Source organism: Pochonia chlamydosporia, chromosome 2, assembly GCF_001653235.2.
Source record: "Pochonia chlamydosporia 170 chromosome 2, whole genome shotgun sequence".
Classification (NCBI taxonomy): domain Eukaryota; kingdom Fungi; phylum Ascomycota; class Sordariomycetes; order Hypocreales; family Clavicipitaceae; genus Pochonia; species Pochonia chlamydosporia.
This window is the reverse complement of record NC_035791.1, coordinates 3,826,343-3,851,342: the sequence shown is the minus strand read 5'-3', so window position 1 is coordinate 3,851,342 and position 25,000 is coordinate 3,826,343. Positions and strand designations below refer to the sequence as shown.

General features: G+C 50.3%; 6 protein-coding genes across 6 annotated transcripts; 4 read left to right on the top strand and 2 right to left on the bottom strand.

The window, feature by feature from the left end:
* Nucleotides 1–993: 993 nt before the first annotated feature.
* VFPPC_03243 (vacuolar protein sorting-associated protein vps13) lies at nucleotides 994–10,678 on the top strand (the record flags this gene model as incomplete). Its single annotated transcript, XM_018282768.1, has 2 exons — nucleotides 994–7,463; nucleotides 7,528–10,678. The coding sequence occupies 2 exons, from the start codon at nucleotides 994–996 to the stop codon at nucleotides 10,676–10,678; spliced, it is 9,621 nt and encodes a 3,206-aa protein (XP_018147384.1).
* Nucleotides 10,679–16,368: 5,690 nt separating this feature from the next.
* Nucleotides 16,369–18,497, top strand: VFPPC_03240 (H+/nucleoside cotransporter; the record flags this gene model as incomplete). The annotated part of the gene is made up of 2 exons (XM_018282766.1): nucleotides 16,369–18,081; nucleotides 18,207–18,497. 2 exons carry the CDS (start codon nucleotides 16,369–16,371, stop codon nucleotides 18,495–18,497), a joined length of 2,004 nt encoding a protein of 667 aa, XP_018147382.1.
* A 721-nt stretch (nucleotides 18,498–19,218) lies between these two features.
* On the top strand, nucleotides 19,219–20,004 carry VFPPC_13433 (sodium/nucleoside cotransporter; the record flags this gene model as incomplete). Its single annotated transcript, XM_018291210.1, has 2 exons — nucleotides 19,219–19,369; nucleotides 19,466–20,004. 2 exons carry the CDS (start codon nucleotides 19,219–19,221, stop codon nucleotides 20,002–20,004), a joined length of 690 nt encoding a protein of 229 aa, XP_018147381.1.
* Nucleotides 20,005–20,040: 36 nt separating this feature from the next.
* On the bottom strand, nucleotides 20,041–20,996 carry VFPPC_13432 (N-acetyltransferase family protein; the record flags this gene model as incomplete). The annotated part of the gene is made up of 2 exons (XM_018291209.1): nucleotides 20,041–20,614; nucleotides 20,668–20,996. 2 exons carry the CDS (start codon nucleotides 20,994–20,996, stop codon nucleotides 20,041–20,043), a joined length of 903 nt encoding a protein of 300 aa, XP_018147380.1.
* A 1,337-nt stretch (nucleotides 20,997–22,333) lies between these two features.
* Nucleotides 22,334–23,329, top strand: VFPPC_13431 (glutathione-dependent formaldehyde-activating gfa; the record flags this gene model as incomplete). Its single annotated transcript, XM_018291208.1, has 4 exons — nucleotides 22,334–22,546; nucleotides 22,600–22,712; nucleotides 22,760–22,937; nucleotides 22,985–23,329. The coding sequence occupies 4 exons, from the start codon at nucleotides 22,334–22,336 to the stop codon at nucleotides 23,327–23,329; spliced, it is 849 nt and encodes a 282-aa protein (XP_018147379.1).
* A 445-nt stretch (nucleotides 23,330–23,774) lies between these two features.
* VFPPC_03239 (glucan 1,3-beta-glucosidase) lies at nucleotides 23,775–24,986 on the bottom strand (the record flags this gene model as incomplete). Its single annotated transcript, XM_018282765.1, has 1 exon — nucleotides 23,775–24,986. The coding sequence occupies one exon, from the start codon at nucleotides 24,984–24,986 to the stop codon at nucleotides 23,775–23,777; it is 1,212 nt and encodes a 403-aa protein (XP_018147378.1).
* Nucleotides 24,987–25,000: the final 14 nt, after the last annotated feature.

Here is a 25,000-nt window from a genome sequence, read left to right as displayed (position 1 = left end):
ACCAAGTGGCCGATGGTCTCAACTGGAATTCACAGCTGGACTGGGGCTCATCTACCAGCTGGCACTGGGGGATCATTTGAGGTTGATTGGCAATTCAGCAAGTGCCAAGTTCTTCAATGTTACCAGACCATGCTTGACGACCCCGCTACCTGGGAGTAGCCAGCCAAAGCCGTCTGGTGAATTTCAGGACACGCCAGTGCTTCCACTGAGTTATGCTAGGTACCTTGGTACCTGATTTCATGTGCAACATTCAAAATTTGAGCCCACTTGGTGCAGGAGCAACGGACGGGCCAGCAGGTTCCTTGTTTGTGCCGCGTGCCGGAGGGGCAGCTCCTACCAGTTGACCAAAGCAGGCGGTCCTTCCTGCCCTACGTCACGGTCAGCGCATCCATCAATCTTCGCCTCCCCCAAGACTGCACATGTGTCTGGTCTGGCCAAGTGTGATTTGGCACTTGTCTGTCGATGACTGTCAACATTTGAAGTTCAGATCTGGTGTGTCTCCAGCCCATTCGTCCACGGCACTACCAACATCCTGTTTCTCATGCCTCCATTTCCTATCCTATTATCAATTCATTGATTTATTTCTTTTTTCCCTTTGCCGTAGTCGCATATTTGCATTCTGCATACACCCACACTCTCGGGCATTACTTGTACGGATCCTGAGTTTGGTCTTTGGTCTTTGTCAGGCGTTCACGTCACTCATCCTCAAGCTCCATTTGACGTCCTAGTCTTGCCTTGCCCGACTAAGAGCCCCTCACAACCACAACCGAACCACACCACGACTCCTCGGATCCGACCAGACATTGAGCAACGCTTGACTTGACAACGATACAACGATCGCTGTCGACCGAGAGTCTTCGAATAGACCACCGCGATACGCACATGCTTCGTGCTGCACAGCCCAAGCTACAGATGTTGCCACTGTAGAGTTACGGAACCCTCCAACACCCGCCTGGTATACCCTGCCCGGGTCACGGCAACACTACCTTTACAATGTTGGAAGGACTCGTCGCCGGCCTTCTGAACCGCTTCTTGGGCATGTATGTCAAGAACTTCGACCCAACACAACTCAAAGTCGGTATCTGGTCTGGTGATGTCAAGCTCCGAAACCTCCAGCTGCGCCGCGAGGCTCTCGACCAGTTGAAGCTGCCCATCAACGTTGTGGAAGGCCATCTGGGAGAGCTGACGCTGGTCATTCCGTGGTCCAATCTCCGTGGCGCACCTGTAAAGGTTTTTATAGAAGATGTTTTCCTTTTGGCGAGCCCAAAAGAGGAAGCCGAATATGACGAGGAAGAGGAGGAGCGCCGGAGGCAGAGGCTCAAGATGGAGAAGCTGGACAGCGCGGAATTGCTTAAGGAACGAAACCGAGAAGGCATGAGCCAAGAAGAGCAAAAGAAGACACAAAGCTTCACCCAAAGTTTGGTCACCAAGATTGTTGATAACCTGCAGGTCACCGTCAAGAACATCCACGTGCGATACGAAGATTCCATTTCTGCGCCAGGACATCCTTTCGCGCTGGGCTTGATATTGGAAGAGTTTAGTGCCGTCAGTACCGATGGCCAGTGGAAGCCGACCTTCATTCAGGACTCCGATACGACAACCCACAAGTTGGCTACCCTTGGTGCATTGGCTGTGTATTGGAACACAGATTCAGACCTGTTCGGAACTGGCCGCGAGGCGTCCTCGCCGCTGAAGGAGCCCATGTCGCACGACGAAATGGTGGAAAAGTTCAAGAGTATGGTTGGTAAGGCTAACGCTCTTGCCTCCGACCATCAATTCATTTTGCGACCCGTCAACGGTCGAGCAAAGATTGAACTGGACAAGTCTGGCGACACCCATGCGCCAAAGTTCAAAGCCAATTTGCTTTTCGAGGAAATCGGTCTTGTTCTGGATGATGATCAATATCGCGACGCCCTAATGATGGTGGATTTGTTCCATTACTTCATTCGTCACCAGGAATACAAGGCGTTGAAACCAAAAGGAAAGCGGCCCAAGGAGGATCCTCGTGCCTGGCTTCTCTTTGCTGGTAACGCCGTCCTGAATAAGATACACGACCGTAACCGCAAGTGGTCATGGGACTATTTCAAAGAGAGACGCGACGATCGACTGCGGTATATTGAACTGTTCAAGAAGAAGAAACAGCAGCAGCAACTCACGGCAGCCGAGAGCGGGGATCTCGGCAAGCTTGAATGCAAATTGGCATATGAGGACCTCCGGTTCTGGAGATCGTTGGCGCGAAATCAACTCAAGAAAGAAAACGCTGAAGCCTTAAGGAAGCAACCACAGCAACCCCAGCAACAAGGCTGGGTGGCCTGGATGTGGGGATCGAAGCCTCAAGGCACAATAGAACAAAATGAAGAGAACACCCAAATGACCGAGGAACAGCGAAAGGAGCTGTATGATATGATTGATTGGGACGAAAAACAAGCACTGGCTGAAGAGGTAGATGTCCCGAGGGAGGCTGTCAAGCTTTGCCTTGAGGCCTCTCTCAGCACTGGCAGTTTTACATTGAAGAAAAGCCCACATGATGATCCCTCCGATCTGCTGAGTCTTCACTTCGATGTTTTCAAGGCAAAGGCTCTCAAGCGCAAGGATTCCGTTCTGGCCAACGTCAGTCTTGGAGGACTGCGAGTTAACGATGGTACAACGCCGGATAGCTTGTACCCTGAAATCGTCCGCGTCAAGGATGCTCCTGAGACGAGAAAACGAAAGAGCCTGTCGCTGAAGGAGCTGGAAAATGACAAAGAAGAGCCGTTTTTCCAGTTCGAAATTGAGCAGAACCCAATAGAGCGCGAGGGCGACTTTGCGATTGTCGGGAAACTAAAACCGCTCGAAGTCGTATGGAATCCAAACTTTGTTGTCGGTATTGTGGATTTCTTCCGCCCTCCAGAAAGACACATGGAATCCATTACAGCTTTGATGGAAACAGCCGGCGCAACTGTCGAAGGCATCAGGGAGCAGACTCGTGCAGGGCTGGAATTTGCTCTTGAAGAACACAAAACCGTGAATGCCGAGCTGGACCTGCAGGCACCTCTCATTATCGTGCCTGTGAGCATTACAACAGCGAACTCAACCTGCTTGATTGTCGATGCTGGTCATATCCACGTCAACAGTGAATTGGTTGATAACAAGACCATGAAGGAGATCCAGTCCAAGCAGCGACAATCCTACAGCGAAGCTGACTTTAAACGTCTCGAATCGGCAATGTACGACAGATTCATTGTCAAGCTCACATCAACTCAAGTACTCATCGGTCCGTCAATCGAAGAAACCAAGAAGCAACTGGTCAAGAAGAGTGAGGATTCGCATTTGCATGTTGTCGAGCAAATCAACGTCGATTTCGTCGTCGAAACGTCGATTCTACCCAAAGCTCCAAATCTCACGAAGCTACGGGTTTCTGGTCATCTTCCCATGCTGCATGCGACAGTGTCTGACTCAAAGTACAAGAATCTCATGAGAATCATTGACGTGGCAATTCCAAAGTTAGGACAAAGGCAGCAATTAGAGTCTTCAACTGAGAATGTCCAAAAACCGCCACAACGACCACGACTTCTCAGTGCCAATTCAGCACGGTCACGAAGAAAGTCCCAGCGAGAACGGCGGCAGTCTTCAGCATTCCCATTTCTGCAACCGCAGACGGCTGTGATACTCGACGACATCGATGACGATGAAGATGACTTCGAGGACGCGACAGATGGAGTAACAGGGGAGCGGCTTAAAATCCAACAAAGGAGCTTCGAATTCAACTTCAAAGTTGATACACTCAAAGGCTCGCTTTATAGAAGTGACCCAGACCGAGTCAAACCAGACACGCTTCTAGTAGAGCTTGTGGCTGAACGATTCGACCTCGCCTTCTATACGCGAACGTATGATATGGCTGCCGAAGTGTCCTTAGGATCCGTTGTTGTGGAGGACTTTGTCGAAAATCCCTCTGGAGAGTTCAAGTCTATTGTGTCTTCGGGCGACAGCGAAGATTTGAAAGCAGGACGAAGCCTCGTTCATGTGAAGTTCATGAAGATTAATAGACAGTCACCCGAGTTCATGCCAGTATATGAAGGGGTGGAAACCAACATCACCGCTGTTGTATCAACCATCAACATAGTTGTCACTCGTAAGACGCTTCTGACGCTTTTAGACTTCATTCTCATGACCTTTACGGGTGGCAACAATGAGCAACAAGCTGCTCCAGTACCTGCAGTTGAAGCTGCGGAAGAAAATGACACGCCACAATTGGATGAGAGTGTTGTTGAAACCGCAAAGCCTAGTGAGAACTCCGGGTCAATACGTGTCAAGGTTGATTTGAAAGCCATTCGTCTCATACTGAATAATGATGGCATCAGGTTGGCAACACTATCTTTCAACCATGGCGACGCGGGCATCTATGTTAGTGGGAAGACGATGCGCATCTCTGCTAAACTGGGCGATTTGTCACTAGTTGATGATGTCAATCTTGGGGTGTCAGCGGATTCAAATCTCCGGAGGTTGGTTACCATTCAAGGCGATGACCTTGCAGACTTCAGGTACGAAACTTTTGATTCCGAAAACAAGAAGGCATACCCCGGATACGATAGCTCGATCTTTCTTCGAGCTGGATCTGTCAAAGTCAACTTTGTCGAAGAGCCATTCCGCAAGATTATCGACTTCCTTGTCAAGTTTGGCAAGATGCAAGCCTTGTATAATGCTGCTCGCCAAGCTGCAATGAGTAGGGCGAATCAGATTCAGCAGAGTCCGAGCAAGATTAAGTTTGACGTTGTTGTGAAGACGCCAATCGTTGTATTTCCGCGTCTATATATGCCTGATCAAGAGAAAGGAGATGCCATCACCGCATACTTGGGAGAGATTTATGCTCAGAATAAGTTTGTTCCGCTAGACGATAGTGAACAAGCTGTCATTGCCATGAAAATCTCAGCCGGCATACGCAACGTCCGCCTCACTTCTGACTTTCACTACTCGGAGGACCGATCGGAAGAACTCGAAATGATTGACGGCGTGGATCTTGGCTTCAATATTACCTACGCGGAACATAGAGAAGGTGTGAAGCGACCGGATACTGAAGTAGAGGGGACACTTTCAGATATCAAGCTTCGGTTGACGCAGTATCAACTCAAGGCTCTCATGGAGATCTCCAAGTCGGTTCCGGCTGCTTTTGCTGGTGAAGGAGATGATTCTGATGAAGAAGCCGCGCGAATGGTCGATGAAAGCACCCTCCAGCGCGCTAGAGCCTCACCTGGTGGCGGCGAAAATGATGCTGATAAGAACCTGATCGACCTTTCACCGGAGCTCAGTTCGTTGCAAAACGCCTGGACGAAGCTTGATCTTGTTTTCCGCGTCAACACTGTTGGTCTTGAACTCATCATGGCAGAGGAAGATGAGCCGGTTGGCGATCTAGGCAAGTCAGGGCTGTCCCGTTTCTCGCTGGATGAGACAAAGTTCAAAACAAGGATGCTTTCGGATGGTTCACTTGAAGCAGAACTAGTCATTCGGTCTTTCACCATCTACGACAGCCGCCGACAAGAGACCAAATACCGACGGATCATGACTTCTTCAAACAAGGAAGCGAAGCAGCTCATGGCTAGTGTGACGATGTCTGGAGGAAAGGAAAGGAACCTGATTGCCATGGCTACCATTGACAGTCCACGAGTCATTTTCGCCCTTGACTATTTGTTCGCAATACAGAGATACGTATCCGAGGGATTAGCTGTGGATGACACTAGCCCGATGGACGACGAAAGTATTGGGGAAACTATCGACGAGTCCGACACCGATTCGATGCAAGTCACATACAACGCCCCTGGCACTGAGCGATCACAGTCCCAACTCTCACGGCAACGCAGCGAGATGGCCCCAACCAAATCTCAAAAGCCAAAAGAGGAGTCAACAATGTCTATGGCGTTCCGCATCAATCTTGTTGATGCTCAAATTATCCTCATTGCCAACCCACTCGCATCAAACTCGGAGGCTATAGTTTTGAGCATTAGACAGATGCTACTTTCTAAACAACACGCGCTCACGTTCCAAATCTCAGAAGTTGGCATGTTTTTGTGCCGTATGGACAGATTTGACGACTCTCGACTTCGTATCATTGACGATTTCTCCATTCAATTGAACATGGACAGCTCTCAAGTTGGGGTTAGCAGCATTCATATTGACGTGGAGCCATTGATTTTGCGCCTATCACTTCGTGATATTCTTCTGATTCTGCAGATTGTCAGCAGGGCAGGTGAACTGTCTGGATCAGAGACTAAGGATCCAGCAGAGACCTCGGCGGAACAGAAAGCAAGGCAATTACGGAATGCTGGATTGAAGTACAAGTCGGCCAGCGGCCGAGGTCGGTCAACAATTGCCAAGACCAGAGGCACAAAGACCATTGCTGGTCGGACTATCCAGCAGCCGGCGAAGCCACAGCCTGCAGCCGCACCGAATCACGAGGAGCTCTCCGCCACCATTGAAGGCGTGCGCATTGTACTGATCGGCGATTTGCACGAACTACCCATTCTGGATATCGGCGTAAAAGAGTTTACAGCCACTGCCGAAAATTGGTCGTCGAATCTCAAGGCAGAGTCTGCGATCGACATGTACTCGAGCGTTTACAACTTTTCCAAGTCTAGTTGGGAACCACTCCTGGAGCCTTGGCAGGTTGGTCTTGGTGTGGCGAAGGACCCAACCTCCGGACTGATATCTGTGGACGTGGCATCGAAGAAAACGTTTGATATTACCGTTACTACAGCCTCCATCGCACTGGCCTCCAAGTCATTGACCTTCCTGACTACGGAGCAAAACGTCCTAGACAAGCCAAGAGGAGTCGAAGCTCCTTATCGCATCAGGAATTATACTGGTTTCGACGTGGTTCTGCACTCCAAGAGCCCTAGCAGTGAGGAGCCTATAACCCTTCGACTTGAAGATGGTGCCGAGCAACCATGGAGTTTCGAACACTGGGAGAAGATGCGAGAAAATCTTTTGACCGAATCTAGTCAGAATGATGTTGGCATTCAGCTTGAAGGGAGCGGATTTGATCCTGTCAAGAACGTCAGACTCAACAGAGAAGGCGAATTCTTGTATAGCCTGCGCCCTAAAACCGAAAATATCCTACACCGTCTTTGCGTGGAGGTCAGTTTAGGACCAGACAATGTGAAGAATGTCACGTTGCGGTCGCCACTTGTCGTGGAGAACGCAACAGAGATACCAGTTGAACTTGGTGTTTACGATGCCCAGCAGGGCCATTTGCTCAAGATTGAAAAGATTGCGCCAGGCGACTCTCGTCCAGCGCCCGTTGGTGCCGTATTTGAGAAACGTGCTTTGGTCCGACCTGACGGTGGCTTTGGTTACCAATGGAGCCGTGATCAGCTCTGGTGGAGAGATTTGTTGCAGCGACCGACCAAGCAGATTGTGTGTCAGGGTGAAAATGGCGACCCATTCTACTTCCAGGTTCATGCCCGGTTTGACAGATCTAATCCCATGACGAAGTGAGTAACAAAACCACCTTATGGTTAACCCCCACGAAGCGAATATGTCTAATCAAAGTCGCAGGATATACCCTCATATGAAGATCAAGTTATCCGCCCCTGTTACCCTCGAGAACCTTTTACCCTATGACTTCAAGTACAGAATTTACGACAAGAACACCAAAAAGGACTGGTCGAATTTCCTGCGCAAAGGCGGCGTCAGCCCAGTACATGTTGTGGAACTGTCACACCTCCTATTGTTGAGCATCGACATGCAAGACACCGTCTTCAAACCGAGTGATTTCTCCATCATCAACTCTGGCAATGTGGAGGATTTCCGAAAGGAGAGCCGGCTAGTTGTGAAAGATGACCAGGGGCTACCTTTGAATCTTGCGTTGCATTATTTCAAAATCCCCAATAGTGGAGGCGCATTCAAGGTTACCGTCTACAGTCCTTATGTCGTTCTCAACAAGACCGGACTCGACCTGCGAATTCGTATGAAGAGTTTCTTGCAACAAGCGAAGCCGGCGGCGGGTCAGTTCCCACTTGTTGACACCTCAGACCGCGAGCGACCAAAAGCGTTGCCTTTCATGTTCTCGTATGGAAATGACGACAACCGTAACCGAGCGTTACTCAAGGTTGACGAGTCTGAATGGAGCAAACCTCAAAGTTTCGATGCCATTGGAAGCACGTCTGAAGTTGTCCTAAACTCCGGCTCCAAAAACAAGGAAATCCATGTTGGTATCACGGTCAAATCCGGCGAAGGAAAGTACAAAATGACAAAGGTTGTTACTCTGGCCCCTCGATTCGTGCTGGAAAACAAACTTGGCGAGGAAATATTGGTTCGGGAATCAAGTTCATCCGGCTACATGACACTTGAGCCTGGTGCGTTGCAACCCTTGCACTTTATGCAAAAGTCGCCAGTCAAGCAGCTCTGCCTTTGTTACGCCGGCGTAGATAACCACTGGTCGTCTCCGTTCAACATCGCCGACATTGGTACGACGCATGTCAAAATAGCAAAGACTGGTCAACGCCAGAGATTGGTCCGAGTTGAAATTCTCCTAGAGGATTCAACCATCTTCCTTCACCTGAGCATGGAAACCAAGAACTGGCCGTTCTCTATGCGCAATGAAAGTGACACAGAGTTCACCTTCTACCAGGCCAACCCGAATGTTGACGAGGACGATGTTGAGGACCGAAGCGGTTGGCGGCCGATCCGGTATAGGTTGCCTCCTAGAAGCATCATGCCGTATGCGTGGGATTTTCCAGCGGCCAAATTCCGCGAAGTGGTCATCGCGACAGGCAATAAGGAGCGTCATGTCAAGTTGGCTGAGATTGGTAACCAGATACCCATGAAGTTCATTGCGACGTCTGGCCAGCAGAAAATTATCGACATCAATGTCGCGGCCGATGGGCCGACCCAGACACTGATTCTGAGCAATTTTCGACAAAGCAGAAGCATGTACAAGCCCAAGGCTCTTTCGAGAACCAACACGGGCCCAGAAGCATTCGAAGTCAAGGACCAAGATACAGGTGCAACATTCCGAGCCCAGCTCAAGCTGTCGGGCATTGGCATTTCCTTGGTCAATGCTCAACTGAAGGAGCTTGCTTACATCACGTTCAGAGATGTTCAATTGCGATTTAGCGATTCGCCACTAATTCAAACAGTATCGCTTGCTGTGAAATGGATGCAGATTGACAATCAATTGTACGGTGGCATCTTCCCTATGGTCCTGTACCCCAGTGTGGTGCCGAAGAAGGCAAATGAAGTGGACGCCCATCCCTCACTACATGCAATGGTCAGCCGCGTGAAGGACGATTCATATGGCGTGACCTATATCAAATATGCCACCATTCTCCTCCAACAAATGACGGTAGAAATGGATGAGGACTTTGTATTTGCGCTGCTGGATTTCTCCAACGTGCCTGGCGCTAGCTGGACAATGGTGGAGGAGGAAGGCAAGCTGTGCGACGAGGATTTGGACATCCCAGAACCCTCGCAACAACAGGGTGGACAAGACATGTACTTTGAGGTGCTCAACATCCAGCCCATGCAGATTGACCTGAGCTTCATGCGAACTGAACGCATCAATGCGGAAGACAAGACGTCATCACGGAATCCCATCATGTTCTTCCTCAACGTCATGACGATGGCCATTGGAAACGTCAACGATGCGCCAATTCGATTCAACGCCCTCATGCTGGATAATGTACGAGTCTCAACACCGGTGCTTATACAAAACATTTCAAACCACTACAGCCAAGAGGTTATGTATCAGATTCACAAGATTCTCGGGTCTGCCGACTTCCTCGGCAACCCCGTGGGACTTTTCAACAACATCTCTTCTGGTGTCACTGATATCTTTTACGAACCGTACCAAGGCCTTATTCTCTCAGACAAGCCAGAGGAATTTGGCATTGGTATAGCAAAGGGTGCTGCTTCATTCGCAAAGAAGACAGTGTTTGGCTTCAGTGACAGCTTCTCCAAGTTCACTGGCAGTTTGAGCAAAGGTCTTGCAGCAGCATCGCTAGACAAGCAATTCCAGGATCGGAGACGCATTACGAAAGCAAGGAACCGGCCGAAGCATGCACTTACTGGTGTCACAGCGGGCGCAAATTCTTTGTTTACAAGTGTTGCGTCAGGAGTGGGCGGTCTAGCGAGAAAGCCTCTTGAAGGCGCAGAACAAGAAGGAGCGCTCGGTTTTTTCAAGGGAGTCGGAAAGGGAGTACTTGGTCTGGCAACCAAGCCTGCTGTTGGTGTTTTGGACATGGCGAGCAATGTGAGCGAGGGCATTCGCAATACTACCACAGTTTTTGATGGTCAGGAGCTTGACCGCACACGATTCCCACGGTTTATCCCCAATGACGGCATCGTGAGACCATACAACAGCCGCGAGGCAATGGGACAGTACTGGCTGAAGCAAGTCGACAATGGACGATACTTTGACGAGCAATATATTGGACATCTGGAGCTGCCCAAGGAAGATATGGTCGTCATGGTCACGTTTTCTCGAATACTGCTTATTAGGTCTAAACGACTAACTAGTGAGTGGGACGTGCCTCTAAAGGATATTCAGACAATAGCCAAGGAGCGAACTGGCGTGAGTCTTGTGTTGAGAGGGGGAGCAAATGGCCCGTTTGTTCCGGTCGGAGGAGGCAGCGAGAGAGCGTTCTTGTACAAGATGATTGGTATTGCGGTGGAAGAGTTCAATCGCAGGTTCCGAGGAGGAGAGTAAACCCAATGTCCTATGAAGTTTATCTCTTATTCTTATGCGGGTAGGAAGGAAAACATGCAATGAAGGTACATATGCTCGGGCGTAGAAATATGTCGTCCTCCCTTTTCCTATGTAATCATTAAGAAGAACATGAATGGAGTTTTGTTTCGATTGCATCGGATGTTTGCGACGAGTAGACTAGATGACGCCGGTCTCCGAAGACAATGTGTATTACGAAACAAGGATGATCCCTTTTTGACAATATAGCCACAACAAATACAATTCTCGCTAGTTTTGGGATTCTAGCCATTGATACTCTGTGACGCCATGATATGATTGCAATAGGAGTTTTCTATCGAACGTCCCCGCAAGCTGTACCCGCTCTCCCCTTTCATGGGGAAGGTTAAACGACCAGGACGGGATAGCTAGCGTAGTCTGGCTCCAAGCAATTTGATCGCAGGAGCTATTTGATAACCCTGGTAGCGAGGGCGGCTAGGAACCTTGTGGAGGGATGGACCAGACAGATTAGGATATGTAGGCTACGGGGGACGGTTCTGGATGTTAGAACGTTTGCAGGGGTGTCTGGGGAATGAGATGGAAGAATGTCAGATGTTGGTATTGGTGTTGGTGTGGCAGGGTTTGGGGATATTGGTTCTGATTTGTGCTGCGGAATGGATGCTGGTCTGATGAAATGAAGATGACAAGTTGTATGGTATAATCGGTTATGGTATGGTATGATGTTGCTTTGCATCATTGTTTAGATATTTTCAAGTTGTGTTGGGGTTGCGGGGATGTGTGCTGGGGGTATGGGGAAATGGAGAGACACCAAATCTGGGGATACTGAGGATACCACATCCATTTTGGGATGGAGTTCTCGGAACGATGCATGGCTTGACGGATAGACGGTTTTAGAATAATGGGGACTTGGATCATCGTGTGAATGAATGTCTTGTATGTCAGGGGAAATAGCCTAGTGCCTTGTCAAGATGGAGATGATGTTCGCCGCGTGGAGGCTCTGGATATCGGATGAAGCAAGACAGACAAGCGATCGGCGCTAGGAATCCTCGGATGTCAATGCACAAGTGGCATTTGGAAATGCTTTGGATGTATGGTCTTATCGATCCTTGTAACGGATGTCGATTATCCACCTCGTCCATGAGACATGTATCAGCCCATTCCAATATTGCGGGAGCCGACCCAAATACGTAAATGTTTGCCTTGCAGTGTCAAACGACAACGACGTGTTGGCTCGTGCGGATATAGTTTCGTTCATGTGCAAATAGTCTGGGGTATGGGGAAGCTTGACGGCCACCTCCGCCCGTCATATTTGTCGAGGCGCGAGTAAGGGCACTCAATATTGCGTCTGCGATGGAGGCATTGCCAGGTTGGTGTCATTTGGGAGTGATATCGAGGATATACTGGGAAGCAGGAACGGGACTTGATTCGTGGCTTCGGTGTGGGCAGGTCGCTTTGCACTTGGTCAACAAAGGTGAATGTCACTTGAGCTTTTGAGCTAGTTCCCAGACAGAGAGAGACTCTGAGGTTGTCTGGGGAAGCTTTCAACGAAAGCCCGGAGTTGACCGATGGCTCATGTGTTGCGTCTGTCTGTTGGGCAGAGGAGTACATTTGAAGCATTGTTGACCCACACTACAGCCGCTCGGTTGCGGGGATGAGGACAAGGGAAAGATTGTCCCGGCTCAGCTGCCATGAAGAAGTTGTTGGCCACAAGAGATTCAGCTTCGGTTGGGGATTGTCCTCTTGTAAACCACTTGGTGAAGAATATCAAGAGATGCGACTCGCCGGTTTTATGAGACTCAGCTACCAACTCATATGGTAAACTTACTGTGCAAACTGCCATAGCCGTGACACTGTAGTTAGTCTGTCCCATGTATCAAACATTGAACCGTTTCTGCACCCCACAGGTCTAGCCCTCACAACCTCATGGGAGCACACAAAGAGAAATCCGGGGAGTGCACAGGGCTGGCATGTGAACAAACAAAGCCCCAAACACCAAAAGGGTAGACGTGGAATGTATTCCGCATTGCCATACAAGGCGTTTATACATATTGGCCTTCCAGCGTCCAACGTTGTTGCCGGTGTCCCGATCGTGTCTGCAGGCGCCGGGCTGTGAATGGTTCGAGGAGTTGCCTCGTTCTGCTTGCTGTGCGAATCCAGAAAAATTCCTTGTCCCAGCCAAAATCTCATTGGTATTGGAGGCCGAGGTGGTGGAGAAATTTTCCTGCAACCTGAATACTTTCCTTTGAGGAGGTCGCGTGCATCAATTGTCTCCACAGGCCACATGCTGAGGTACCCGTCCGTATTCAATTGACTCTGTCACAGAATGTAACCTAGATACCTACCTAAGGTAGGTAGGTAGGTTGAAATTTTCAACCAACTTCTTCGCGTAGATTTCGATGCTTGCTGTCAAGATACCAGCCTGGTAGATAGCTGCAACAGAACCACCACTGGCCAAATGGCTGAGGTATTCGATGATACAGACTCGAGCTCGTCGAAACTGTGACCCAATCAGCTCAGCAACATAAAGTAAGCCGTGCTTTGCCGTTGGCAGCAATCAGTCCGGAGTACAAGCCCACGAACGAAGAATACACCCCGCAGCCCTGGCCTCCAAGCAAAGGTTCCCATAAAAGAAACTCGACGTGTGGTTGGTTGCTCTGCCTTGTCATTTCGAAACACCAGGGCCAAGGTGGCAATTTGTTACTTGCTTCCCACAAATGAGAACGAAATGGTCATCAAGAGCTGACATGCTTCGCTGCAACCCATGCCAGGATCAGCACCAGTCTGCAGAAGTGGCAGCCATAAGCTCGGAGCCGACCGACGCTATCGCTTGGTCCAACGAGCCAGTCCAGTCCAGACCCTGGTATTACATTCAAGCTCGTTCATCTCTTGTCTCAATCCCGCCTGGTGTGAGATTTCGGGATAGTTGTGCATGCAGTGATGGCTGGACAGCTGAGGGACAACAGCAACTTTGACTAACAAGGAGCCTTGTTGGGGTAGTAACAGACAAGACTTCGAGGACTGTCACTGCGATTTGGGTGTGTGGATTGCTGTGCTTGCTGACTTGTTGGCTTGGGATGTTGAACTGCGGAACTGTTGTGTGCTGAGAGGCAGCAAGTTGCTTGGCAGTCGCCCTTCGCGCATCAGACCAAACGCCACTGATCAAATAGCAGTGCGCATTCTGGTAACAACACATGGTTGCTGCTTATCAGACTGAAGGCAAAATCGGTGGACCGAGTGGAGCAATTGGCTATCTCCCGAGCCTGATTTTTTGGCATGGGTTTTGGACTCTTTTGATACCGCGATAGCGAGGACGAGGTGAAGTGTCTGGTTGGTTTAATGTTTTCAGATACGCTTATCAGTGTCGATTGCACTTTCCTAAGCGGTCATCACTGAGTCTTTGCTTCACAGCATTGAGCAAGTACAGATTGGCAGAGATAAAATCTTCAAGCTGAGGAAGGAGCAAACATCGTGCTCTCTGCACTGTCCCGTCTAATAAGCACGAGTCAGAAGGAGCAGTCCAGATTGGCCTATGGAAAAAGCCAATGGCGGACCGCCAAACTGCCTCTCTGCCAATCCTGCCAGCAAAATAAGAATATCACAGCAGTTGACAGTTGACAAAGCTGACGACTGTCGATTTCAACTTCCACCTCAATAATTTTATCAATTGCGAACGCCGGCACTAGTCGAAACAATATTTGAAGGGCAGCTAACCTCGAGGGTGTAAACAGAACGCCTCAGCCTTTAACCTTCCAGAAGCAGCAACGTAGCCGCCCACCGAAAGACGATCGCCATGTCTTGCAAAGAAAGCTTGTCTGGGCGCAATGGTGGCGTGAGCTGCTTTGGCTTGGCCCTGGCAAAAACCACAACATGGCGTTTTTGGGTGGTGACAGCAATTTCACTGTTTGACCGCAAATGACAGTGGCATAGGGGTAATTCAGCGCCCCTCAACGCCTTGCAGAATCTCTGAGGCCCATGGCACAGCGGACGACACCGTGTCATACATTTCTTACGCCGAGGTGGCCACAACTCTTGTCGATGGCGTGCAACACGGAGCAGAACATGAACAGGACAGGACAGGGAGAGGGTGTAGGACCAACAGGGCAGTAAGGTCGAACGCCTCCGCCACCACCGAGACACTTGGTGCCGAATGCAGATTGCTCGATGCCTGGATCAGCGACGAACCGCACCAGAAGGCGCCACCTCCAGATAAGCCGGGGGATCTTTTGGCACTTTTTCATGGCTGTCCCTCCCTTTTGGGGGGCCAAATTGAGTTCGGCTAGGTCCCCAGGTAATCAAGGCATGTCTTTGCCTTTGTGTTTTGCTGTGCCAACTTTGTTTGGTCAAAATTACTCCGCACAATTGTATGGAGGTAATACTGGCCGAGCTCGTTGAATGAGTTTTTTATAAGCCAGCTGCGCAGATCAAGTAACAACAATGTGAACTGGTTGTCATCAATGACCAACATCAGGCATATTACATTGCCTCCAAGACCAGAAAATCGAAGCAAAGACAACCCCAAGCCCCAGGCTGGTCAAGAAACGGGACACACTGTGCGAGTCGTCCCCAATCTTTCGGGCATTCTCTCACTTCCTGATAGTTGCACAAGACTTTTGCCTAACCGCAGGGGCATTGTGACAAGACGTTCTGTGGTTGTCAGACCCTTGCAGGCTGAATCGGGCCACCGAGAACAAGTCAAGTCAAACAGAAGCGCGGGTAGCTTGGCTTGGTGGATTGGGGCAACCCCGGCGTCATGCATGTCGATGGATTAGCATCGTCCGGGGTTCAAGCCTCGAGCCAATCCTTGCACGAATGGAATGGCCATCGAGGTCGATGCTGCCTCAGATTTCGAGTCTTCCTTTCTTCGACGGCCCACCAACTTGTTGTTCGACAGCAGAGCAGCTAGGAAACCTGGTGTTGGGTGGCTCTTTTAGTCTCCCCCAAAGGCCAAAGGCTCCAAAGTCCCCTCACATCGTCTCCGCTGTTGGCTTGTCAGGGCGGTGGTCTCGTGAGCGCAATTGGTCCCATTGTCCGTCGACGGGACGTAACTGGATTCAGGCCAGACGCCCATCAATCCATACACCTTGTCCGTGTTCTCCGGACAATAGGTCCTTCTCCAGATGCAGAGCTAGTTCCGGAGGATGTGCATCTTTTCGTTAGGGTCCATTCGTCTTCTCCACACCAAAGAATTGTAGGCTTGGCCCAGGCTGTTGTTCTGGCTCTATGAAGCGTGTGCTTTTGCGGGATCGCCGTGCGGGTACAAAAAGTTCCTCTTGTCGCGCCCATCCTGCGATGCGCTTCTCTCTTTTCCTTCTTCTTCATCTGTGTTTGCCTTAGGTACGTTAGGTCCTCCAGACCGGATCTGTTTTTTATTTATTTTTCTCTTGTCTTCACGAGAGTACTCGAGCCAGAGTGCACTCGCCGTACCTGCTCACCTTTGTGTCGCAAAACGTTTTGTGGCGCCTCGGGAGCAAGAGACAGAAAAAAAAGGCACGAGACAACATTGGTCAACCCAATTTCCGTTCTCAGCACCCCAGGAACTACTTTCTTTTTGCTTTACTTCCAATTGCAAGGAAGTCGAAACCATAGCCAACGTCACGAGGACTAAGTAGCTTGTTATTCTACTGCACGGCGCTTCAACAGCTGTACAGCAAGCATCACTTGAAACTTTTTTTTCTCCCTCCACTTGAGAAATCATGGCTGTGGAAGACCAGAAACCAGCCAACACCGAAACCAAGGTGGCGGCGCCTCAAGAGGGACAACACCACACGCCAATTGCCGGCATGGACTATAATCCCGATCCAGCGCTGAACCCTGCCAACCAACATACTCACGCGCATCATCACCATTCACCCCGTATTGACGCTGCCGGCGGCCACGATGATGCTGTTTACACTTCAGGAACCACCGTGGACCCTTCTGCGATCCCTGCTCAACAGCACCACCACGACCACCACCACGCTCACGGTGTCGACAAGAAAGGTTCTCTGACCCCTCCCGAGTACAGCGATAACGAAAAGGCCGAGCCTGGCGTGGTCAGCACCGGGCGAGGCTCTGGCTCGACCGACCATGAACACGGCGGGGTTGGAGACCGAGTCAAGGCTTTGTACAGACGCTTTCGTCCCGTCTTTCACCTCATCTACTTCCTGTTCTTTACCGGCTGGTGGATCGCATCTCTCATCCTGCACAGAGATGACAAGAATTGGGTGGTTCCGTTCCTGTTGTGGCTCGCCATATCGCTGCGATTGATGTTCTACTACGTCCCAAGTCGCTATGTTTCTACTGCTCTTCGTTGGGTATGGGGTCACACTGCCTTGGTGGTTTATGAGTTGATCCCTCCAGCTTTCCGTGTCCCTCTGGGCGCTTTCGGTGCCTTGTGTGTCATCATCGTGGGCAGTTTCGCCTCGGAGGAAGTTGCTGACAACAATCGTGCCAACCGAGCTGTCAGTCTGTTTGGTTTGATTGTCATGATCTTCGTCTTCTGGGCCACCAGCAAGCACCGCAGCCGCATCAACTGGAGGACTGTCATTGTCGGCATGTTATCCCAGTATATCATTGGTCTTTTCGTGCTGCGAACTGGCGTCGGTTATGACATCTTCAAGTTCATCGCTGATCGTGCCGGCGATCTCTTGGGTTTTGCTCGTCAAGGTGTTGCCTTCCTCACCTCTCCTGAGACTTCGGAGACTCCCTGGTTCTTCTTCGGTGTCATTCCTGCCATCATCTTCTTCATCTCCCTGGTACAGGTTCTCTACTACATTGGCTTCCTCCAGTGGTTCATCAAGAAGTTTGCCACCTTTGTGTTCTGGGCTCTTGGTGTCTCTGGCGCAGAGGCTGTTGTCGCTGCTGCTACTCCCTTCATCGGCCAGGGAGAGTCTGCCATGCTTGTCCGACCTTTCGTACCTCACATGACCAAGGCTGAGCTCCATCAGATCATGACTTGTGGTTTTGCTACCATTTCTGGTTCCGTTTTGGTTGGTTACATTCAGCTGGGTTTGAACCCTGAGGCTCTGGTTTCCTCTTGCATCATGTCTATTCCTGCCTCACTGGCCATTTCCAAGATGCGATATCCTGAGACCGAGGAGACCCTGACCGCTGGACGTGTCGTGATTCCTGACGACGATGAGCACAAGGCTGAGAATGCCCTGCACGCTTTTGCCAACGGTGCCTGGCTCGGTATCAAGATCGGAGGTACCATTATTGCATCACTTCTGTGCATCATTGCCTTTGTTGGTCTCATCAACGCTCTCATGACCTGGTGGGGACGTTACCTCAACATCAATGATCCCACCTTGACCTTGCAGACAATTCTTGGTTATGCACTGTACCCTGTGGCCTTCCTTTTGGGTGTCCCTCGAGACAACAACGACATTCTCTTGGTTGCCCGCTTGATTGCTCAAAAAGTCATCACCGTAAGTGGTAATCCTCGTCGCACAGATGGTTACACCCGCTATCTGTGGTCGTTTCGATTCTTGACCAATATAACCCGTTGAAATGGCTTCATACTCTTATTGCGGCTGCTAATGGAAATTCATAGAACGAATACAACGGCTTCCACGATCTCACCACCGACAAGACCTACGCTGGTCTCTCTCCTCGCTCCCGACTCATTGCTACATACGCGCTTTGCGGCTTTGGTAACATTGGTTCCCTGGGTATTCAGATTGGTATCCTTGGACAGCTTGCTCCGTCTCGTGGCGGCGAAGTCTCCAAGCTGGCAGTCTCGGCTCTCATCTCAGGTGTTGTTGCTACTTTGACATCAGCCACCGTTGCCGGTCTGGTTATCACCACCCAGATTACCAACTTCTCGAGCGCACCTCAGACTTAAAGCGGGGATCATGTTTGGTTGCAAGCTGAAATGCGGCATCAAAGGTGCATTTCGTGGAACAAAAAGAGATTCATGCCAAAAACATTAATTTGCTATATTTGTACAAAGTATTGATTTGAGCATGCTATGGCCGTTGTATTCTTGGTCTTTTATATGATGACGAGAGAGATACCCTACTATCCTTGGTTGCGCCGTCGGTCTGCGGGCAACCACCTATTGCCTCGACTTTTGTGTCGAGAGAAGACAAAGAGACAAGGCACTTGTGTGCAGTTACGAGACTTTGAGGTTTCACTATTGGCTGTGTTTGGCCGTTTCGGTGCGACAACTGTCGATGTGGTGTGTTGCAGACTGTCAACAGTGTATCGTGGATGAGACTGTTGGTAGTGCTGTGTTTTCTGTCGTGTAAGATGTTCATTGTGCATGCTCATAGTTCGCGTCCACCCGTAGACCACCCGTAGATTGTGTCATCTATCAGTAACACTTGACCATATCGTTGAGTTTAAAATTAAAATGAAGGGAATTTCTCATCCCATATGAGAAGGCCCAGCCAAGTAATAAAAACCATCAATCCACTTCTTCCTCCTAGTCATGAATACGGCGTCCGCGGGGTAGCGGGGCAGCTCATCATCATTAAACATGATAGCCATCCTCTTTCCTCTTGTTTCAACCTCCATCAGACAACATTTGAACTTCTGACGGATAAAAGACCCCAATTACTACAATGGCCGGAAGTATTTCCATTCGTAGATCCATCCGATGGCTCCCTGGGGATGCAAGCGAACCTACATCAACCATTGTGTTGACATCTCCACAACGTCAGTTTGTAGATTTACGAATCCTCAAAGACGGTGACACAATCCAAAGTTTACAAGGTACGATAACTACAATCCAAGAAAACCTTCACAAAGTCCTCTCAAGTCTCCATCTTAGCATGTCATATGTAATGAGCAGTAACTGATTCCCTGTAGACCAACTCCCCCTATCAAGACTCGACTGGGCCATCGCAGGAACATCCTCTTCTAGCACCCGCACCATCAACGGCGAGCAAGTATGCCACTCACGATGGGACCACTGGGTCAGTTCGCGTACAGATCAGCCTGACAAGGCCTCCGATGAAGGTGACATGTATCCGCAGCCCGACGGGAGTACCCTTGAAATAGGGAGCATGGTGAATCCCGACACGGGACGAGACACACCCTACGAAGAGATCTGGGATGATGAAGACCCACAGCCAACTACTTCTGAACAAGTTTGCGCGGTGCTCAAGTATGAAGATGGTAAAGAGAGGGGCATGGCGGTAAGACTGGGACGATATTGTCAGGGTTTTTTGAAAACCAGCTCCAACATGTCCCTGGAGAGGTGGGAATGGCAGGACTCGCGTGCCGCGCGAACCGTAAGAATCGGCTCAGAGGAGTTACCATGCGGCGAATCCTTAACTAGGGTATACAGACTCGGCGAAGAAGTCACTATAGGCTCCAAGAAATGGACAGTAGTCGAAGTAGCATGACATAGCATAGTCTATAAACCGTCACACCTCATACACCTACCCCATGTTAGGCTTGGGCTTCAACTCAGTCGCCAACCCCCTTATCCCCCGCCTCTCCAAGGCACTCAACCTGACGCCGAAATACTCCTCAATCGCGCGCACCCTCTCGTCCTCAGTCTCCAACTCAGCAACAACCTCCGCCTCCGCATTCCTCATATGCCGCTTGACCTTATTCCCAAACAAGGTATACACCCCATCCACCGTACCCGCGTCCTCGTCCAAAATCCCCCTCATGCCAATCACATTCTGGACGAAGAAACTCGTCGGCGCAGACATGGTGCTCAGGTTCATGGCCTCGTAGTCGGCCTGGAAGAACTCCGTCTCCACAAACATGTTGCGCTCTTCCCACGGCGCAGAGGGGTCCTCCTGCGTGGAATACACCCACACTCGCTGCGAGGGGTCGCTGTGCTGCGATATGCTTCTGTATTCGAGCTTGCCGAGCCGTGGGGCTATCTGGGTGAATGTGTGGTTGTCCTGTAGGGGGATGGGCTGCATGGGCTCCCAGGTGCCGAAGCCGACGTCTACGTTGTATTTGACGTTGTCTATGGTGACGATGTTGACCATGTGGCTCCTACGGTGGTTAGCACATGGTAAGTAGAAGAAGGAATGGAGTGAAAAGCTCACCATCCTGTCCATCCGGCGGGTGTTTTTACCCTACCGCCCGCATTCACGAGTTGATACCCCAATGCGCGGAGGATGCCTCCAAAAAAGGCATTCAGCTCCATGCAGTAGCCGCCCTTGCCGTGGACAACAATCTTTTCATACAGGGCCTCGGGGTCGAGAGAGAGGAGCTTGTGCTGCGAGTAGTGTAGGGCGAAGGACTCGAAGGGCACGGCGGAGATTTGGCGGGCTGTGAGCTGCTTGAGGCGTTGGAGGGCATCGTGGGGGTGTTGGGAGCGAGGGTAGTTGATGTGTTGGAGGTACCGGTCTAGTTGGTCTTGCGTGTATGCCATTTTGAGGGCTTCTGGTGAAATTTCTGAGGAATTGGATGTTGTGGTAAGGAATTCACGGTGGGATAGGGTGGAGATTTATATGTCATTTGAGATGTGGTCCACGATTTTCAGGTGCCTTGATTTCGAAGCAGGAATTGCTACATTATCCAGATGCAGCATAACGATGTGGAAGATGGATGAGCTGCAATTGACGCCTTCTGCATACCTAGGTACTAGGTAGGTAGGTCGGTTTCCAACGGCGACCGAGGCTTGTTCCTTTCCTTTGTTGCTTTGTGTGGTTCGCGATATTGGATGACACATCGTATAGGCTAATCGGGTTGGAGGAGGTGGCTGTTGAATTACTCAGCTGGGTATTTGGAAACTTGTGCCGTATTTGGCGTATTTTGGTGTGGCGCTGCGGCTCGAACGGTGGTTTGAAAGTTATTTGGATACATTGGCTTTAGGACGGGTAGAAAGGTTGCAGTTGCTTGCACGTGGCGGGTGGCCAATGGATGATTTGGATTTGAGCGCAACTGATGATTTGAGTTTGTACATGCATGTGTCGTATAATGGGTTGTGATGCATGTTTCCAAATCGCATGTGCTGGTTGCTTGGTGCATTCTGGGTGGATGGTGTAACTCGAGTTGCATGCCATTTGAATGGTATTTGTGTGGTTGTTCAATGACAAAGTTGGTTTGTAAGTCATCGTGGGAATTGATGCGGCATAGCAGGTTCTAGATGAAAATGAATCATGGTCGGTATTTGGCTTCCTGCTCACCTCACCTATTCCTGTCGACTTCTTGAGAAGCGTGGTATGAGCGCCTCAATGAACCAACTCCATGCTCATAGGGTAATATGCAGCGGCGGCAGAACAATTAAACTTCAATGTTAGAAAAATATGCCAGTCGAGTATTATTCTGATATTGTCTGATATTGTGTAAACTACAGTTAAGGCAATAATTCCCGTTTCTATTGGCCCCAGTACCACGACAAGACACGCAGCAAGAATACCACATATGTCTACGAATAGCCTTACATGATGATGGGCAAACACATGCTTGACTCTACTACACCACTCTGCCACAGAGTTGTCCAAATCCAGCATCACCAAGACTCTAACACAGCATCTCAAATGGCAACCCAGTGTCTAGTTGTGGCTGACAACCTGCCTTGTACAGAACCCAATAAGCACTAACACAACCCTTCCCACGTCTCCTTCACAAACGGATTCACTTCAAACCAACACTTTTATTCATGTTATATCCGAATCCCGAAATCACAAACATACCCCGCCTTTCTTAACTATCCCATCATCTCAACGCCATATCTCGAAGCCCTTCCGACGGCGTCATTAAACCATGGAGGCTCAAACAAAGTATCACGGGTACTGCCATTGCGGGGCCCTACGATTCGATCTGACCGTCCCAGAAATCAAGTCGGCCATCGCATGCGATTGCAGCCTGTGCCGAAAGAAGGGATATATGTGGATTGTTCCCCCCGCTGGATCATACAAAGTGACTCGGGACGATGGTCTATTGGAGACGTACGAGTCTGATTCTCTAAGACACAAGGTACGCCCCAAATCATGACCATTTAAACAGAACACAAACTGACTTGTAGACAGTTCTGCTCAAAATGCTCAACCGGTATCACGGGTGAACATCTCACCGGGCCAATGACGGGTCAAACGGTAGTGAATCTACTTGCCGTCCGAGAGATCAACCCTTTTCAACTAGAGTGCGTCATCCCTAGCCCCAATTCGCACGTCAAACTCACTCACGCAGGTCAAACACAACCACCATCCACGTAGACGAACCACAACGAACTCTCACGCCTCTCTTCCCTTCTGCCCCAGAACCACACCACATCTTCTCCTGCCACTGCGGCCAAGTGCAATTCGAGCTCCTGACGCCCATCTCCGAACAAGACGTCAAACAAGACAACTGCAGCTCCTGCATAAGGGTACGTAATACCATCCCCAGAACAAGACATACTAACAGCATAAACAGAAGGCCTACATAGGCGTATACCCCACCAAAGACCAGGTCCGTATCCACGGCAAAGAACACACCACGTCGTACGTATACGGCAAAAAGTACGGCATCGATCACCATTGCAGTAAGTGCGGTGTATTTACGTTTGCGACGGTGCTGGGCCCGCCGCTGAGTGTGTTTGACAATGTGCCGCCTGAGAGGAAGGAACGTGTCATGGCGGTGTATCATAAGAATATGAGCATGTTGCCGTTGAATGTGCGGTGTATGGAGGGATTGGATGTTTCTAGCTTGAGGATTGAGAAGGTTGATTATGGGGAGGAGGATTATGAGCTGCCCGAAGAAGAGATGAATAAACAATAGGAACCATAAGATTGCGTAGCACTAGGATACCAGTCGGGGCAGTTTATAAAGTTACATAACCAGGTATATTTGTAGGTTTCCTCCACTTTCGTGGGTTACGTTGCTCAGTGGCATGCTTTGAAACTACCTACCTACCTAGGTGCCTAGGTAGGCAAGTTTGGACACAGAATTTGGCATCGTGCGGTCACGCATAGCACTGGGTCTAGCACAATCGGAGGATAATGATGTTATAGTACAAATTGTATTTCCCGGTGATTGTCGTATTAACCTGCACACGAGCCAAGGACTACACCGCAACAAAATATATGAAAGTGAACACCTGGATTATTTCCTAGCCATGGCTACCATAACTAATCCATCCGTTTATCCCAGTTTGATCTATGACACTGCAAAAAATAAAGAGACCGGCGCGATGAGTTTAGTAAGTACCCGCACGATGCGGCACTTACAGCAGGGTGGCGGCACCAGCAAGGACAGCCAGGGCAAAGTAAGCAGCACCGGAAACCTTGTGGACGGAAGAAGCACCGTTCTTGGGGGCAGTGGTGGTAGCACCGGCAGGAGTCGTGGTGCTTGAACCAGAATCACCATTGGTGTTGGAACCACCGCTGCCGCCGTTGGTGCCAGAGCCGCCGCTGCCGGTGGGCTTGGAGGCACCAGTGCCGGTAGCAGTGGGGCTAGAGGAGCCGCTGGAAGTCTGAGGCTTGGTCTTGAAGGTCTTGGGGCAAGTGAGGTCAAAGAGAGGCTTGGTGGACAGGTCCTTGGTGATGGCAAACTTGACATCGTTGTCGGGGTTGGAGTCCCGGAGGGTGTACCAGAACGTAGGAACCTTGTTGAAGAGCTGGCGGCAACCAACTTCGTCCCAGTAGGTCTTGGCGTTCTCGATAGAGGGAACAGCCTCATCCCAGGTCTTTCCGGTGACGGGCCAGCCAGTCTCGGTCACCCACACGGGCTTTCCGCCAACAGCACCAATGGTAGCTCCGTAGGCGCGGTCGAACAGGGTACCGGCGTTGTCAATCTTGTTGCCCTTGCCAGACTCATAGAAGGGGTATTCGTCGACACCAACCCAGTCAACGGCGTCAATGACGGACTTGACAGACGAGTTAGTCCAGGCATCCCAAGTGTCGACGTGGCCGATGGGGACCTTGGCCAGGGGAGTGTCCTTGAAGGCCTTCTTGTAGTCCCCGATGAACTTGACAATGTTGTCAGGGGAGTTGCCAACGCCGGCCTTGTTCTTCACACCGGTAACAGAGTCTCTGTAGAGATCCTCTGAACCAATGGAAATACCAATGACCAGGTCGGTGAACTTGGTGCCGTACTGCTTGACAGCGGCACCCAAGACATCAATCTCATTCTGGATGGTGTCAGTGCCCGAGGTCCACATTCCCAAGAGGACCTTGGTCTTGGTCTCAATGGCAGCCTCGAAAGCCTCGATAGGCTTGTCCTTGGAGTAAGCCTGAATGTTGGTGTACAGACGGATGGCGTTGAAGGTTCCAGGAGCGCCAACAAGTCCCTGAGCGGTCTTCATCTCAGCAACAAAGTCCTTCTTGAACTTGGCAGATCGGTCGGCGAGGGTGGCACCGGAATTGAAGCCGAGGTAGTTCTCTGCCGAGACACCCATGGCCAGGGCGCTGGCGAGAATAGTCGATGAAATGTGCATTTTCGGTAGTTTGG